Source organism: Engystomops pustulosus, chromosome 2 (genome assembly GCF_040894005.1).
Source record: "Engystomops pustulosus chromosome 2, aEngPut4.maternal, whole genome shotgun sequence".
NCBI classification, from domain to species: Eukaryota; Metazoa; Chordata; class Amphibia; order Anura; family Leptodactylidae; genus Engystomops; species Engystomops pustulosus.
The window spans coordinates 132,373,889-132,392,792 of NC_092412.1; the positions used below are offsets into that span (position 1 = coordinate 132,373,889).

The 18,904-nt window shown below is 40.3% G+C and overlaps 1 protein-coding gene and 1 long non-coding RNA gene across 6 annotated transcripts in view; one reads left to right on the forward strand and one right to left on the reverse strand.

Moving 5' to 3' along the window:
* The window catches only part of CLTC (clathrin heavy chain), a 56,701-nt gene extending 43,709 nt beyond the window's left edge, over nucleotides 1–12,992 (reverse strand). For all 5 annotated transcript variants that reach the window (XM_072136476.1, XM_072136474.1, XM_072136472.1 and 2 more), the window contains exon 1: nucleotides 12,591–12,992. In XM_072136476.1, coding sequence (XP_071992577.1) covers nucleotides 12,591–12,632 — 42 coding nt within the window. In that variant the 5' untranslated portion in view covers nucleotides 12,633–12,992. The remainder of the gene's footprint in view (nucleotides 1–12,590) is intronic.
* Nucleotides 12,993–13,327: 335 nt separating this feature from the next.
* On the forward strand, nucleotides 13,328–17,083 carry LOC140118488 (uncharacterized). Its single transcript, XR_011853203.1, has 2 exons — nucleotides 13,328–13,465; nucleotides 16,941–17,083. It is a non-coding gene; the product is annotated as an uncharacterized lncRNA (long non-coding RNA).
* The last annotated feature ends 1,821 nt before the right edge of the window (nucleotides 17,084–18,904 follow it).

Here is an 18,904-nt window from a genome sequence, read left to right on the forward strand (position 1 = left end):
TCCTCTGTTGTATCCGTATGTGTAAAAGTACAAAAAAGCTAATGCACCAACCCAAGTTATTTTTTATTCTTCCTGTTTTAAATACCCGTATTTTCCGGACTATAAGGCGCACTTAAAAGCCTTGGATTTCCTTGGAAATCCAAAGTGCGCCTTATAGTCCGGTGCGCCCTATATGAGGGCAGCGGACCCTACTTCCATAGGTCCCCGCTACCGGAGACAGCAGATCTCCAGCGGGAACTGCAGACCACGCGGCACGAACAACTTCTGCCGCGTGGTCTGCAGTTCCCGCTGGAGATCTGCTGTCTCCGGTAGCGGGGACCTATGGAAGTATTCCATTTTCCACCTCCCCCTCACCTTCCCCGCGTTCCGCGTCTCTTCTCGGCGTCGCGTCGGGTCTCCGCTCCGCCCCGCCCCCGGACCTCCGCCACGCCCCCAGACCCTGCGCCTTATAGTCCGATGCGCCTTATATATGGAATTATTACATATATAAGGCGCATCGGACTGTTGCGCCTTATATTCCGGTGCGCCTAATGGCCCGGAAAATACGGTAATAGAATGTCATAAGTTTACTGCTTGGAGGAGGTTAAACTGGACTGACTCAAAGCATAGAACTTCCTTTTAATCTTACAATTCTGAGTTTCACCAAGACATCTACTAAGGTGGAATTCATTCCACCGAGGATGGAAAGCGCCAAAGAAACACTGATCAAGCTTTGTAGACGTTAGTGGCCATTTAACCCTGATAACTGAATATTCCCGAATCAACGTGTAATCCACACATGAAATGACACTTATGTGAATGGAAAATGGAAAACCATACATAAAATGACAAATCTGAATCTCCACAGATATGTAGAATTCTACAGCGGACAGCAGATGGTATTCTTACTGGATGCCAGGCTTATGAACCACTGTATCCTATCAACTTAGTCAGGACAGATTTACCGTAAATAGTCACAACAAAACTGAACCATCTGTTAACTGCAAGAAAGCACAAAGAAACCATGTCCTATAAAGTAATAACTTGCTGCCACGTGTACAAGCTCTTTACAGTTATGCATTTACCTATGCATTCACTACTGGGAAAGATAAACACTTCTTGGTAGCAGAATGGAATAGATTGTGACAGAAGAGGGCTTACAGGCCAGGCTCTGGAGATCCATGGAGAAGAAGTATTTCCCACTGCATACTATGGAGAACATATAAAATGCTATGTATAAACTGATATATTTTTCCATTTAAGAATAGTTGAAAATATGCTGACAAGGATTCTTCCAGTATTTTCCCTAAAGTTGTCAGCAGATTTAGGCCATGTAAGGAAGGACACAGAATTGCTGATCAGACCGCATTCTTTTACTTTAATACTCAACAACAGGATGTCAACTATTGTTCTCAACGGATTTCCCAGTGCATTTCACAAAACTAAACCCTCAAATGCTCCTACAACTGAAAATCCTCATCACCTCACATTCACTAGAAGTAGAAATCATACAAAACAAAATCAATGTAATTTCAATCACATATAAAAAGTTATGAAATAAAAACTACAAGTAATTTGTGCAAAAGGTTTAATTCCAACAAAGGATACAGTAGTAGTAGGTAAAGCCATGTGTGTATTTTTTGTATATATTAACCCCTTAAGGACGCAGCCATTTTGTAGCTTTGGGCTCAGGCCCATTTTTTGGATTCTGACTTGCGTCGCTTTATATGGTTATAACTTTTGAACACAGTTCCTTATCTAAACGATTCTAAGATTGTTTTTTCCCCACATGTTGTACTTCAATTTAGGGTTAAATTTAGGCTGATTAAGTTTTGCGTTTATGTACACAAAAAAATTTTGCCATTGTCGAAATTCGAAATCACTGCGTCTTCAGGCAGATAGATTTAGCACCTAAATAATTTGCTGAATAACATTTCCCATTTGTCTACTTTACATTTTCGTATTTTTTTTTAAATGTCTGGATAATTTAATTTGATGTCACGCGGCTTACAAATCGAATAGCGATTTTCCGTATTTTCAGAATTTACTATTTTGGGGATAAATCCTGTTTTGAATGAAATTTTACATATTTAGCATCAAAAAACCCCTATATAATCAACCCATTTCAAATCTGCACCCCTCAAACTATCAAACAGATTTTAGGAAGATTGTTAACCCCTTGAGATCTTCATAGTAATGAAATCAAAATGGAGGTGAAATTTAGAATGGTCAAATTGTGCCAGTTATACGTTCATTTAGCACTAAAATTTACACTTTTCCAAAAGATAAAAATCCACCTCCCACATGTGGCTGTGACTTGTTTTATGGGCGCACAGCGAGGCGCAGAAGGGAAGGAGCGCCCTGCAGCTGCAAGGATTTTAGTTTCCTCATTGGCCCCTTTTGCAGGCTATAAAATTTTCGCTTTTTCGTTATTGGGGCATTTTTTTTTGCGAGATGAGATGCTTTTTCCATTGTTACCATTTTGGGGTTGGTATCCCCCATTGCTGAAACTAGAACTTTTTTTTTTGAGGGCAGGAGTAGAAAATAATTATTATTCTCTGGGTCAATAAGATTACGGGGATACCAGACATGAATATGTTTTCTTACGTTTTACAAAATTTGCCAAATAAAACTCTAATGTGGGAAAAACCTATCAATTTTGCATTGCTGTCTTCCAAGTGGCATAACATTTTTACTTTTTTGGCTATGGTGCTGGTTGATGGCTTGTTTTTTGCGCGAGATGTTGTACGTTGCAACGGTGTCATTCTGGAGTACATGTTTTTTTGATCACTTTTTATTGCATTTTGTGTGATTCAATAGGTAAAAATTTTTGGCAGGTTTTTGACAGTTTTTTTTAACGGCGTTCATCGTGCAGGTTCAATAATTATTTACTTTTATTCTATGGGTTGTTACGGATGCGGTGATACTATGTATGTGGGGTTTTTATTGTGATTTAGACTTTTTTGAGCGTTATATGTCTCTTTATATGTTATGGGGCTTATGGGCAGCGATCGTGGGGGAAAGACCCCCCAGAGGCATGTTAGATGCAGCGGTCGTGCTGGCCGCAGCATTTAACGGATTGGGCTCCGATCGCGGGTGTTACACTGGGGCGCAGGCTATATGTTACAGCAGGCACCCCATGTTTCCCAATGCTGGCTTGGTTTAGATCTTGAGCTGAACCGGCATCGGCTCAGCGTCTGATATATCGTATGCTGAGCGCCAACAGGTTAAAGGACATCGGCCACCAGATTACTGATGGTAGTCTGTCCTCACAAGCATGCTCATTACTCTAGGGGATGATAGCACTGGTTTTTGTTACTTTCAAGGTAAATTCACAAAAAAGGAACTTTACAAACATATGTAAATGAGCCTACGACACTCAGGCCGATGTCACCGGAACACCTCCTGGCTATGCCGTCAACCAAATTATGCACTCCCCCCGCAACTCAATATGGACTAATCGTCCTAGCAACTCTTCGCAGACAGCCTGTGAGGTCAACCGGCTGTCTGCAAACTTCACAAGAACATCCTTGCTTACGTAGCCGCAATAGTAACCTGCAGGTTCTTTTCTTGTGAATTCTGAAGCCCTGAAAGCAATAAAAAAAAATAAAAAGCCTGATCAAAATATAATAACATTTATTCACCGAGTTTAACCCCGTAACGGAAAATAGCCCCTAAAGTCCAAAAAGGCACTTTTTTGCCATTTTGAAAAATATAAAAAAAATTTCAATAAGAAGTGATCAAAAGGTCGTACAGTCCTAAAAATGGTAGCATTGCTACGTACACCGAAGTATGAAAAAGTTATTAGCGCCAGAAGACTGCAAAAATTAATAATTATTTTTGTACACGTGGTTTTAATTTTTCTAAATATATAAAAACATTATAAAACTTGTACAAATATCGTATTTCTGATCGTACTGACCCAAAGAATGAAGTAGACATGCGATTTGTAGCGCTCAAAGAAAGCCGTAAAATCCAAGCCCACAAGAAAATGGCATGCATTTTTTTTCATAATTTCCACACGGCATGGAATATTAAATACCGTCACTATGAATTGCAAATTATGCAGAAAACAAGCCCATACACTGCTCTTTACATGGAAAAATAAAAAAAAAGATATATTATTTAAGGTGGGGAGTGAAAAATGAAACCGCAAAAACAAAAAAGGCCTGGTCCCTAAGGGGTTAAAAGGGTTGTACGGTTGCAGACATTGTCCTACACATGCTAGATAAACAAAAGTCACCCCCTACACCAGTGATGGCGAAGCTTTTAGAGATCGAGTGCCCAAACTGAGACCCAAAATACACCAGCTTTTCCAAAAGTGCCAACATGGCAATTCAGGCAGTAACAAACTTATTGCTACCAGAATTTTGGAGCTCCAATCCGACCCTGTCCACACCTTTTCACTCTTCGGACAGGACCAATCAGCACAGGAGGGGTCACTTTAAAATAGCAGGGCACTACTTGGACTGCCCGAGACTGCAGGAAGATGCCATGTCTGGCAAACTCTGTCTAAGAGACAGCCTGTGTGCCCACAGAGATGCCTCCGAGTGCCATCTCTGGCACCAGTGCCATAGGTTCGCCACCACTGCCCTACACTAATTCAGCATTTTCATTAGAAAACAGTGTATTTTTAGAGAGTAGTGTGTATTCACCACACAGGAGGGTCTTTTTGGCTTCAGGGACTGTATAACCTATTTAATTATCCCTCTCTAATGAAGCAAATACGAAAAGGGGCTAACACATTTCCTCATCACTGTATATGAAGCTAACAGTGGGTTACAGATATTATTACTGATGCCATTAGTATAATTCATCATTCAGCAGACACATCAATATTATATATCAATGTGCACTGGCTGGATTTCCTTAGGGACTACAATGACCTTGTTTCAAGTGGAATATCTATATGCATTCATTCAGCTTAAGATGGGGGTGAAGAGTAATGTGAAATCACAAATCACAAGCTGCTTTTCCCTGGAAATGTATATGGAGCAGTGTGCAATGATTTTATGCTGTCTAAGCAGAACCTTCAGGGTGACACGGTCATACTTCAATGTTAGACAGAAAAATTAAAGGTTTCATTGGACACCACTAATGTGAGGATTAACTTGAACCAAAAGAAAAAAGGGGGGGGGGGGGTAGTACAGCTCACCCATCCATTACGGCAAAGATCTGCTGCATCCAATGTGAACGGTGCCCAGGATCCAGAGAGAGAAAGTCCTGTGTCGGCTCAGGTAAACTTGAAATTGCAGGTGGAGAGATCCAGCACTCATTCATGAAAGGTTAAAAAATCCATTTTCTTTATTATAGCTTCATTAAAAAGTAGAGAAATGTACAATGTAGAAAAAATGTAGTAAGCTTACATACGGAATAAAAAAACACAGATGGACCTACGCGTTTCGGACGCTATATGTTCCGTCCTTAGTCATGGTCTGGCGTGTACTGTGTGAGAAGGGATTTTAAATGAATAATGGGCGTGAGTAAGCATGTGATGCGCATGCGTGTGGTTTGCAAATGGATTGGTAGCTAGACACGTCAAAAATCTAGGCACATACTAATAGCAGATATAATAATATTGATACCATACTGAAACACTAGTATAAATACATAGTATCTGTTCTGTTATTTAGTCCTACAGGTGCCCGCGTATCCAGTTTTAGTATCCAATATATCTCCCTATTGCGGAGCTTGCGGGTTCTGAAAGGGTGGAGACCCTTTCTATTGCGGTTACTCGCAAACTGGTTGTATTGCCTTGATGGAGATTTAAGAAATGTTTAGATAAACAAGACATGCCTCTACTGCAACTTTGATCTTTTTTCGTGGCATCTCGTACATGCTCAGATAATCTAGTTTTTTGTGGTCGTATAGTAGAACCCACATATTGAACTTTGCATGTAATGCAAGTAGCCAAATATATGACATAGTGAGTATTACAATTGTTCATGCATAGAATATCAAATGTATTGTCGGAGCCAATAGAAGAAAAAGTTTTAGTAGGTAAGATGTATTGGCATATGTTACATCTTGTTCCTCCGCAAGGGTAGGAACCTTTAACACTTAGCCATGTTTCAGACTGCACGTCTTTATGAAATCTTTTAGATGCTGCAGAAGGTTGTCACACGGGGAAGAATTCCTGGAAGTAAATCACTGGCTCTTGTGCTGTGATCCCAGCAGCTTCCAGGATAAGAAGGAGTCATTTATGGAAAGTGCTTTTACTAAACATAAGAGATTGGTTTCCAATGATTCCAATAGAAATGGAGTCACAAGAAATACAGCATGAAATTCAGAGTTTGGAGAGTCATAAGGAGGTTAGAGAAGTTGATTTTTTCTTCATGGAAAAATAAGATATCCCCTGAAAATAAGACCTAGAGACTCTTTAGGAGCAAAAATTAATATAAGACACTGTCTTATTTTCAGGGAAACAGGGTAGTATGTGCCTAGATTTTTGACGTGTCTAGCTACCAATCCATTTGCAAACCACACGCATGCGCATCACATGCTTACTCACGCCCATTATTCATTTAAAATCCCTTCACACACAGTACACGCCAGACCGTGACTAAGGACGGAACATATAGCGTCCGAAACGCGTAGGTCCATCTGTGTTTTTTTATTCCGTATGTAAGCTTACTACATTTTTTCTACATTGTACATTTCTCTACTTTTTAATGAAGCTATAATAAAGAAAATTGATTTTTTAACCTTTCATGAATGAGTGCTGGATCTCTCCACCTGCAATTTCATTAACTTGAACTGTCTATGCTATGTATGCATTGGTGGAAATTGAAGCCTTTCGAACCACAATTCCCCACTATACATAGGTCCTGGTACACTATATAGCCATAATAAGAGAACATATAACTACAATCATTCACTGCAAAAGTTAAAGGCACCAGCAATTCTTACTCAGACGCTGCTCAATTTTCCTGAAGTACAGTCTAGATATTAACACAGGGATACATATTTATCAAAAATGATATTGTAGCAGCCATTATTTGTATGTTAAAAAGGTTTGCAGATCTAATGTTACGAGACATAGGCGATCCTATCTTTGTATTTTAGTAAAGCTCCATTAGGCCAAAACCACTGGTGGAAAAGAATGGGAATAACTCAGTCTTCTGATTTGATGTGACTTCTAAGAAAGGTTGTGAACATAGCCATAGCTATTGTGCCTACAGGAAGTTTAAAAAAACAACACAATTTTGTAATTGGTGTCAGCTACTACAACCAATCACTGCAGCTCTGCTTGCTCCCATTGGCTGCCTTTAATTGCATAAATCGGTCATCTGAAAGTCACTTCAAATTGTTGAGCAGGGGCCTCACTCCTATTTTTCTATATTAAAAATTTGTGCTCCATAATGTTTTATTATATTTGTAAAGTACTGTAGAATTTAATGACGCTATATAAAGATTTTTTTTTTTTTTATTATTATTACATAAAAACACATTTCCAAACAGACAAAAACAGTGAGCCAAGTTTAAGGTGCATTTTTAACACACCTTACTGGAAAGATATGAATATTTTCTTAAAACTGTGTGACAAAGCGGAGTTATTAACATTTCTAGTCTAACCTTAGGGACAGGATTTATCGGTCCGATACAGTTTGCGATTCTGCATTTCTTTATTGCAGACATGTATAGGATTTTATTAAATGCAGCCACGTTGAATACGATTCCTGTTCAAGGAGTAGAGGGAGGTACATACACAGAGGTAGGTCCCAAGTTCCTGTCTATTGCAATCAATACCAGAGGACATCTGAACACATCATAAAAAATGCATTCATCCCATCAGCACAAAGGAATAGAAAGTATCTGGTTCCTCGTCCTGCTTCACTGTAATAGTTAAGCCAGTAACCTAGCTTTTTATGTCAATTCTACATTACTAATTCTCTAAAGCGTCCAACAATTTTCAGAGTGTATTCACACTTTAAAATCATTGACAATCCTTTTAATATACATGTAAGGTTATATTCACACACACACACACACACACGTATGGGGGACATATATACGGCCCTCATACATGGCAATGGACACACGGCGTCCTACGGGAGCGGTACCATTCTGTAGCTGGGAGAAAGAGTGCATGTCCGATCTTTCTCCCATAATACAGCGAAGCGGCCATATATCGCGAGGGGCAGGAAGAGTTAGGGTTTTTCAGCAGAAATTTTGTGCTGCAAAATGACTTGTGGCCTATCTGCACAACATTAAGCAGCCTTTTTTTTTGGGGGGGGGGGGGGGGAGAGTTGTGATAAACAATACAAAGGCACTGGCTGGTTGATTACTGATCACATGCCGCTGTGTGCTTTTATTGCGCTTCTAAACTGAATCAAAGTAGTACGTGTGACCGGACCATTAGTTTCCATTTCAACACAACTATTTGAAGCAGCGGAGGTGTGAATGCAGTTGAGAATTGGCTTCGACATATGGTTCAGTAAAATATAGGTCCAGGCAGAGACTGGTGAGCAAATTAGTAGTTTTCACCATTTTCCTCTAGAATGGTAGCCATACAAGGGAATTCGATTTTTTCGAAAAAGGCAAATTCAGACTACCAAGAGTTGTCCCAGAAACCGTGTCCAAGGGGTGGTTGCATTTTTAGGGCACAGCTGTTCCCTAATATCAGCAATCTAATACCGGAAAGTAGAGCTGCTGGTAGTCTACAACACTCAGCATCACAAATAACAGTGCAGTAGTGAAATTGGTTTAGCTTATTCTTTGTCAGCTTAGGAATGGTGGCCATCACACAGAACATAACTTAGAATACTCACCTCTATATGTATTGGCTCTAACTACCATAAATCTGAAGACACACAATGAACACAATTCATCTAGATGGAGTGGCTAGCTGACCCTCTAACCAGGTGGGATAGAAGTCACAGAATGCCAATTCAAGAGAACAGTGTAGGTCAAAAAGATATGACCTACATAAACAAGACATTTGTGACATAGTATATGCAAGATGTTCCAAAGGTGTTACACTTTTGTTACATTTTCAAAAGGCAGCATTTTTGTAATGGGATAAACATGAATATGTGGTTTCCATTTTTTATCATGCATTTTTCAAACATACTGAAAAGCTTATGTGACAGCAGCCAGAAAGGGTCACTCTATATATACGAAAAAAATTAAAATTTTACTTTAATGCATGTGACCTCATGAAGCTTTGGAAAAATAAATTAATGCTTTCCTGGGTTCATGATCCTATCAGACTGAAAACGCTGATATGACATACAATGTTGACATGGCAACTGAGCCAATCATTAGCCTTACAGAGAAACTCATCAACAACCCCCCCCCCCCCCCTTTAAAAACCATACACCTATTATTTGACGTCCTCTGTTTAAGTCATGGAGGAGGGTAGCTAGTGCATACAGTCAAGCTACCCCACCCTCCTCACAGAATTTGTGGGGGTGGGATGAAGAAGGTTCCTTACCCTTTTCATATAGCCCGTGTCACACTCAACCCCTACCTTCCTGAGGGAGTGGTTAATCATGTAACAGAGCAAAATCACGCAAAGCCACAGTTGCCTTCACCTCCTCAGAAGTGGAACATGTATAAAGGCATCTAAAAAGTAGTGTGTGTGTGTGTGTGTGTGTGTGTGTGTGTGTGTGTGTGTGTGTAATTGAGGGGGGGTTGCTTAAACAGTCATATCTGAGTGAACAGTATGTGACATGAGGTCAGCAATTGGCTCAGTCGTCACATGTTCAGTGTCAGACCGGAAAGCACAGGAACAAGAGAGATATGTTCTCTTAGAAGAGGTGAATATTTAATTTTTTATTTTTCTTTAGGGATAGTTCTGATTCTTTGAACACACCTTTAAAAAAATTAAATGTATAGAGGGAAGAATGAAACTATTCTTCATAACTACTCCTGACTCCTAAACAATATTAAGTAACACCAGCCTAAAGGTTAAAATAGAAAATTAAAGGGGTTTTCCCCCTAAAAGGTAAGTTTGGCCTAACTTGCTGATCAGTGGGGGTCTCTGTGCCAAGACCCCCACAGATGGCGAAAACAAGGGGTCCGACCGACCCCTTACCGCTCTACAGACTAATGGAGCAGACGACCGCACATGACTGTTCTGCTCCATAATCCACAAACACTTTACGTCGTGGGAAAACCCCTTTAAGAAACATTCAGTTCTCTATTATTTCGTTGAAAAAATATCTTTGCCCCCTATCACACACGTATGCCACGACCAGGGCCAGAAGAATTGGTGCACAATGTACTTTTATGGCCACATACTTTCCTGTGAAAGGGGCCTGAACCAGTAGTTGCCAAATTTACACTGCGGACACACATGAATGAAACAGTATCTGATATAAACCCGCACTCTGCTGAGCTTATAAAGATTTTACCTACAACAATATGTATGCTATCCATGAACAAATTACTTTTATCTTTATATGCAACATTTTTATTTATCTTTGACATATGGACAAATTAAGAAACATTTCTGTGTTGCACCCACATTAGACAGCATATATTTCATATGTACAGCAAGCTTCTATGCTGTAAAAAAGACCAACTTGGAGAAATGTTTCAAGTCACTATTCTGCAAAATGGACAGAAATTGTGCATGGTAGGATTTGTTTTATCAGAACCATGAGTACTACTGTGGGACTGTATATAACATGAATAAGTGATTTTACATGGAAGACTATTCTATACGAAAACAGACAAAACCAGTCCACACCTAATTTTGTATCATTGAAGGGTGTCCACAGTGAAAACAGCGTCACATTTGTAACTAAAGACAAACCAACAAGCTTTAAAGTACTGCAAACAAAGCTCACTGACATACTGTTGTGTGCCCCCTCTGGCAAGATCCACTCTTTAAGCTTCCTATGCCTTCTTTTTTAATGTCTCAAATAAAATTAAAGGAATTTTTAGCTTGGAGCTGCCTTAGGAAAAACTTGAGCCTGAAATACTTGCTGGTGAAGAACAAACAGAGAAGGGAGGAACAACGAGAATACCACACGTTTTTACCTGTTCTTTTTGATGTCAGGACTTTCATTACCGTCTACAGTAAAATCCTGAATATACTACAAAACCTTACATATTTAGTTCCTGCGCTTTTCAGTCTTGCTTAGGTCACTAAAGGTTTTTTCCCCAAAAAAATTATGTTGAAAGCATAACAAAAGAAAAAAAAAACACACAAAACAAACCACTTGAAAGCAAAATAGCCTTAAATGTGCCAGCCTACCAACTGTATAATAACCAGATATAAAAGCGTAAGTGACAAATATATAAATATTGGGACTAATACTTTACTGTACTTCACAATCTCCATATTTCCTAAATGTGTGAATGGAAAAGTGTTCATCAATGTGCACTTTAGTTTCATTCATACAGGGATTTGGTAGACTTTTTGGAGGTAGAGGCCAATCTGTCAGACGCTCATTTATCTATGATCTAACTGTGCCCATCACTAAGAACAGTGGTTCCTCAACCAAGATTACTCCTCATCTATCCAGACAAGAGTTAGGGGACCGATGTTTTCCCACACCAGTGTGGATTTTATACCACATATTGTGAATGTTGTATGTAGAGTCTAAAGACATCTTTACCCGTATGAATTAAACGGCTCACAAGGAAGGACCCAAATACTCCATGGGTCTTCATGTATCAATGCCCTGTGTTTCTAGTGATTTTCAAAAACTCACTCCAAGTTTTAAAAATATATATTATTCAAAGTTAATTTTATACAAGGCTCAAAACTGACACAGCACCAGCAGTTAAATACAGGGAAACTCACACACTCCTGAAACATGGATGACTCCATAGTGGTTAATATCACATCAGTTCAGAGCACACGCTACTACATATACCGAAGTGGGCAACATATTCAAGATCCATGTATTACAGGCAGAATACAAGCTGTATGGTATGATGGCATATTCTCCCTTGGGGTAGCCTCCTTTATGTACAATATAATTTATTTGCAATCACTTTAGTTGATTGTTGTGGAACAATGATAAAGTTATAGTAACAATGATAGTCCACCAGGTGCAACAACAGGTGAAATATAGCTGAACACATTCTGCTTCATCAGGTGCATTTATTCAGACCCCACCATACATCTTATAGATTGCATACAGCTGAAGAGAGCAGCTCTGACACACCAGGCAGAGGCCTCTAATCTTTGCCCTTTACCATACAGTCATTCATTCGTCACTGCACCTACATTACACAATGCCTGTCACAGTGACACTCCCTGAGGTCCAGGCCTCAGATCTGCGATCCACCTGCATGAGATCTCCCTAGGACTCTCTTCCGCCTTCAGCTTATGACATCAGCAGGGAAGGGGCCTGCAGCCATCGCACCCACTGCTACTGAGGAGCAGCCAGCGGAGAGGCCGAGGTCAAGGTTATCCTCCATCCGGCCCCACATCATATGTGGACGAGGAGGATGACCCCGGGCTCCCGGGAGGCGCGATGTAGGTGGCGGCCGCGGATGCCGGGGAGCCGTAAAGGAGACTCTGACAGGGTGGAAGGTTAATTCATTCTGCCGGTAACGGATAAGACACGGGACGAGCCGGACACACACCCCGGCCGGACAGGTTAACCTGACAGCAGCAGCCCGGCCCCCGGGCGGCTAGACTCCGGTACCTGCAGGTGCTCCTGGAAGCGGATGGGTAGTATCTGAGCCATGGCGGTTATGAGCTCTGCTGCTTCTCGCTTCTCCCCGGGTCGTCACCTCCCGCAGGCTGTCTCGCTCTCTCAGGGACTGGGAAGGGTAAAAAGTTGTCCTCGGTGCACCGTCGGTCTCTGAGAGTGCGTCCTCCGGCTGTTCCTCACAGACTATCGGGCAGGAGCCGCAATGGCGGAAACGGGGGAGCTGCCTCTGCAATCCGGAACGACAGCTTCACCCTCACTCTGCGCCCCGCCCCCTCCACGCGCAAGAATACAATCTAAAGGCACCAGGGCCAGCCGCTCAACGCCCGGCGGAGGGATATCACCCCAGTGCTTAGATTACAGCGCCAGAAGGTACTGCGGCCGTAAGGGCAATAAGTGACTGGCGGGTACTATGTCTAGTAAAGACTGTCCCCTTCTGACGACCGTGAGGTGAATGCTTCTCGGTCGTTTATACTCAGCATCCGGGATTCTTTTTTTCCTTCCTTTTTAATTTTGCCACATCATGCGACTGGGTGACGTGACGTCATTTCCGGAAAATTTGTATCTTGGCCTTGAGTTTATGATCACATGACGCGGGATGTTGCCTGGTGCTGAGCCTGTGGGGGCCGGTTGTCAGTGTGGTCTGCGCTACCTGTCCGTCACCTGAGCGGAAGGATACTCCGGTGCCAGGCCTAGTCTCCCGCTCAGCCTTACTGTAGTAACCCTTCCTGTTCAGAGACACTCCTGTCCTACAGGTGGAGCTTGTGTCAGAGCTGACCCCCTGAGAGGCTGGGAGAAGGACATTGTGATGTTACACGCATTGGCAGGATATGGGCTTCCCCATCCCTCCTTCATGAAGATTATGTGAGGTTTGTCACCTTGACTAAGGTCATAATAAAAAAGGTGGGGAAAGCTGCTGGCCAGATAACAGCACCAAGATAAACTATACCTGACCGGCAAGTGCCCATTAAATTATCTCAGACTGTAAGCTCTTGTGAGCAGGGCCTATTGTTCTACATGACTGTACTCTATAATGTAATATTATATCTGTTTATATCCCCTATGATTTGTAAAAAAGCGCTATGAAATTTGATGAAGCATATAAATAAAGATTATTATTATCGCCATATCTTATGTGGATGCCTGCTGCTACCTATAAGCGAAAAACAGGATGCACATGAGAATGCCAGCATAGTATACAACTAAAACCCATTTATAAAGAACTGTTTGGGAGTTATATTTTTGATGACATTGAATGCCAGTTACAGCCACTTCAGTTTCCCGAGAACCTGTTAATTCTGACAAGTCATCCTTTAGACCCCTAGGTCCCGTGACTACACACGTGTGGCACCATACCACACACAGGGAAAAGATAGAGCATGATCTATCTTTCCCTGTACGTATGGCCGTGTGTCATGAAGCAGTTCTCACACCTCCTCCTCGGCCAGCTGAGCGTACGTGTGTGTGAAAGTAGCTTTAGACAAGGAGAGATATCACCCCTACTGGTGCACTATTAGGGCTCATTCAGAAGACACTGTCCATTGCAGGTCCGCAAGAAATGCAGCCGTGTCATACCTGTGTGCTGTCTGTATTGTATGTACATACATCCGTATATCAACTATATTTTTCACATACGCAAAAAAAAATTGTAATTATTGCTTTTTATCTCCAACACATAGGTTGGAGACGATGGTTTCCACCCTCTTTTTCTCACTTGTATTTTGTCCCCTTGTATGTTTTATTTATGCTACACATCCGATATCCAGATTAGTAAGTACAGTACTCCTCAAATTTCTATTTTAATGCTTCCTACCTGCCAAAAAAGTGCAACAAAATGTTGGCTCTACCACAAATAGTACAATTCTAAGCCTTATTGTATCCCCCAATAAACAAATCCTTATAATGCTATTTTCATTGAGGAATAAAAAAAATAAATGGGTTTCTCTTTTAAAAAGGTGGGGCTCTTTAAAATATATTAGAATATAAGAAAAAAATAGTAAAATATAAGAAAGCCTGCATGTTTGGTATCCACACAACTACGGTACGCACGTACGCTGCACCATACTGCTCCCGTGCGGTGCCGTGAGCCCATAGAAGAGCCGGCTACGTCAGATGGGCGGGGCATGGAGAGAGCTGGGCTGTGCTCTCTCCTAGCTCCCTGGGAGCAGGAGTTACTGTTACAGCGGGGAGTTCATAAATTAAAAACAGATAGAATGCCAAGAGGTGCTCAGGCGACGTCTGTCTGAGTGCCTCTGGCTCATTTACATATTTGTTAAAAGTTGTTTTAACAGCATATATGGTGTTTCTTTGTGCACTAAAAACTGTTCCGAGTGCATAAAGAAATGAGCATGTCATGCTGGACATCTACCATCAGTCAAAATGATGATAAATGTATACGCAGTGTTAATGCATTGTAAATGTAACTCAAACGCTGCGTGTGAACTTGGCCTCATTGTCCTGACCCAGAGAACAAATGAGATGTGTCAGTGTAAAGTGTGTGTTTTACCACATACAGAATTCTTTTTTCGCTTCTCATATACGCTCTCCCCTTATAATTTAGACCATGACTGAGAAGGGTAAGTCTGAAACGCATAGGTCCTGTTTTTTAAACATGCATACTTGTATCCTGCGATTTTACAGTCAACAAATGATTTTATTGAACCAATTATGAAATGTGTGTAAATAAAATACAATAATATTGGAGGATATGCTTATAAGAACAAGATCTATTAAGAACAAGATTCCAGCATAACGATACAAAATCCATCTAATGGATTTCCACAATATTGCATTTCACATTGCTAAATGTGTGCATCTTCCAAGTATAACACACTAACACAAAGGAAAACACGTGAGGGGAAAAAGGAAGCATCCTGCGATTTTAAACATGAACTATTTACTACTAGTCCTGGATCAGCTTTTCTTTCTTGTGGATTTACCATATAGGCTCTTTCTTGTAGTACAGCTCAGCATATTGGATCTTCTGTGTGTGAACTATGATCACCGAAGGAAAAAAATCTACACTATTATATTGATACAAAGCTGTCAAAAGTCACTATGGGAACTGATCTGCCATTATGTGACGTCTGTTCTTCTCTTTTCCTGTATTGACCTCTGACATTGGAAATATGTGCAGGAAGAATATATTAAAACTTAAAGAGAACCCGTCATGCAAAATAACCCCCCTAAACTAAATATATTTTCATAAACTGCCATTAGAGAGCATTGCCTCTATCCCTTCATTGTCCCTGTACATGCCTGTAAACCTAAGCAATGAGGTCCTAAAGCTGTATGCAAATGACCTGTGAAATGTCCAATGAAGCATTAGCATATTCAAGCTGTCCACTCTATTCATGAGTGGGAGGCACAGCCAAACCCCTAGTGCTTGACTGACAGCCTGTATAATGATGTGAGGCTGTATAATATGTGCTTCCTGCTGCTGGTGGCCACGCCCCCTGCAGCCTGTGTGTGCATGTGTGTGTGTTTAGGAGAGATACAGCAGCTCCAGGCAGCCATGTTACAGCAGAACATGTCAGATTCATGTGTAGCTGATGTCTGTGTCTCTGTGTATTAGGAGGATGCAGCATGTCAGCAGATGACATACACACACTAGCCATGCTTTACTATACATTACACACAGACATGAGCAGGGGGAGGAGAGGGGAGGGGGGACAGGAGTGACATCACTGCCTCTGACCATGTGACCAGCCTCATTTACATGATAAAGAATAGATGATTTTACAATGAATAATGTATGAAATAACTAGATAAAGGCTGGGATGGGATCCTTGTGAGCTGCTCCAACAGGTAGAGGTGACAGGACTAGTGACACAGACCCGATGACAGGTGTCCTTTAAAACCTTTCTAGATTCCTGACACTTTATAATCATTAAAACCAGGAAGGCAGCAACTACCTGCTTATTATTAGGATGAGGTAATAAGTCGACATGAATTAATATATAAAAAAAAAATCATTTTATATTTCTTCACTGTAAGTATGCAAATTAGTCATCCAGATAACCACGGTCTATACAGAGAAGCATCCAGTTAAGCATAATATATACAGTGGGGAAAATACGTATTTCATACACTACTACATTTTTATATTTGTATTTTGGTACATTTCAAGATGACTGTCAATCTTCCTTATACTGGGGCTGCCATGCAAGATCTCGTAAGGATGATTCTGAAAAGGGTCAGGAATCTGCCCAGAACTACATGGGAGGACCTGTATGCAAGTTTCCCCTGTCCAGGCCGTTTGACGTTTTCCAATGACCATTTGGATAATCCATATGAGGCACATGTGACCAAATCTTCTTAGTATAAATTCCACTGTGTTTTCAGGAAGAAGAAGAAGGATGAGTAAAACCCCAAGAGCAACGTTGCAACCGAGACACATGGGACTGGGAATCTAATACTTTGGGATGTTTTTCATCAAAGGGAGAATGGAGGGGGCCACTTATTGCAAGATTTTCACAACCCTAAATGTAAGTGTCTGTGGTTTAAATTGAGCCATTCTAAGTACTATATTTCCTTTAAGATGATGGGGGTTTCCCAATAGGCTAGAAAGTTCTTTTATCTTTTATTGTACAGTCTTGAGAATAATGGACTAAGACATGATATATCTGTGTTCGATTAACAGCTATCTTGCATCACCACTTTTCTCTAATCATGTATGCTTTTTGACACCTATGAAGGTGGGTTATCTACATGAAAAAAGATCAATCTTCTTTTATAATAAACTTTCTTAGTTTTAAAAAATATAAACTTTACCCAACTCCCTAACAGCAAAGAGGATGGGTGGTGCCAAGGCTGCGAATCCATGTGCCATCACTGCTCTCCCGCTCCCTTATGCATGGGAGACGTGAGCTAACCCCATGCTGTACGCAAATCTCTTTCACCTCACATCTGCAGGAGGGAGGGTGAGAGTTAGGAGAGTGATGACACCCCCATAACTCTAGGTATACTTTTAAAAACGGTATAGAAGCAAGAATATTTATTATTAAAGAAGATTTGGATTTAGTATTAAACAGCCTATGGGGAACCTGTCATTAGGTTAAGTATCTTTGTAATCACAGGAGTTAGATCTTCACAGATCTACACTTTATCCACACTATAGGGTAGTACTTTGATTCAAAGTCAAAAACCTTTAAGAAAACAGCAAATCATAGTTTCCCTTTCAGGTGGTCACCGACTTAAGGACACCCGACCCATTTCAGCGCAAAATTGTGAAAATCCAAATGTCACTGGAAAAAAAAAAAATTTGTCTGAAGTTGCAATTAGAAAATATATATGTTCCCACTTATATACAAATTCAACTTGAGTAAAAAGCTAAAGAACCTATCTTGTATGTAACCCGAGGACTGGCTGTATTTTGAAGGTGATAAAATATCCTGCTAAAATTAAGGTCTCATTTGGCTATGAAAAAAAATTACAGAAGAAAATATTCCAAAAAACTAACCCAAACCATTTTCTCATTTATTAATGACTGACCTCATCCTGAATGAAACAACTGGATGTGGACCGGTATCAAACGTATAGCCAATTTCTTTTCATAGAACAGTAAAAGATAACTCTGTTCAAATACATTACAGAAAAAGAGCAGAGGTTTTTTTTTGTCAGACACAACTCTCAAATTTTAGTCTATAAGAAACATGTGGTATTTGTGTATTTTCATATGGTATTCGTTTTGACTAGGAACACCCACAAGCTGCATTGTATGATAGTTGCCAACTGTTTCTTAGTTCCTGGAATAGCACAGTTTTCTTCCATGTATCTGTGCGTCCCAGAGCACACCAGCACTGAAACAATAGTCTGAATTCTACATATTCTGTGTATATAAAATTTATGCATACATTTTTGTGAAAGAAGAGAGAAAATTAGAAAAAAAAACACTTATTACCACTTTTTAAAAAATAAAAATATGTAAAAATGGTTGTATATTGTAATGTGATTTAGGAATTGGCAACAACAACAAAAAAGAACTGTAATCTCACCATTAAAATATGAGAATGGGAACAAGACACTTTATAGAGCAATAGAGCACTTAAAGGACATCTAATTTTTGACTAAACAAAAAATAGAGCAGACACCACCGAAGTACAAGCTAATAAAGCATCCACGCATCCCAATGAATTATGCAACAAACCAAAGCAAAAAAGTTGGATGCGTACACAGAATCACATAGTATAGACAAAATGTATTTATTAGTTCATAAACAAACAAATTAACAGTATTCACAAGATAACACTATTAAAAAATAATAATAAAAAATAACACATTCTCTAATTCACTGTATTAACAAAACT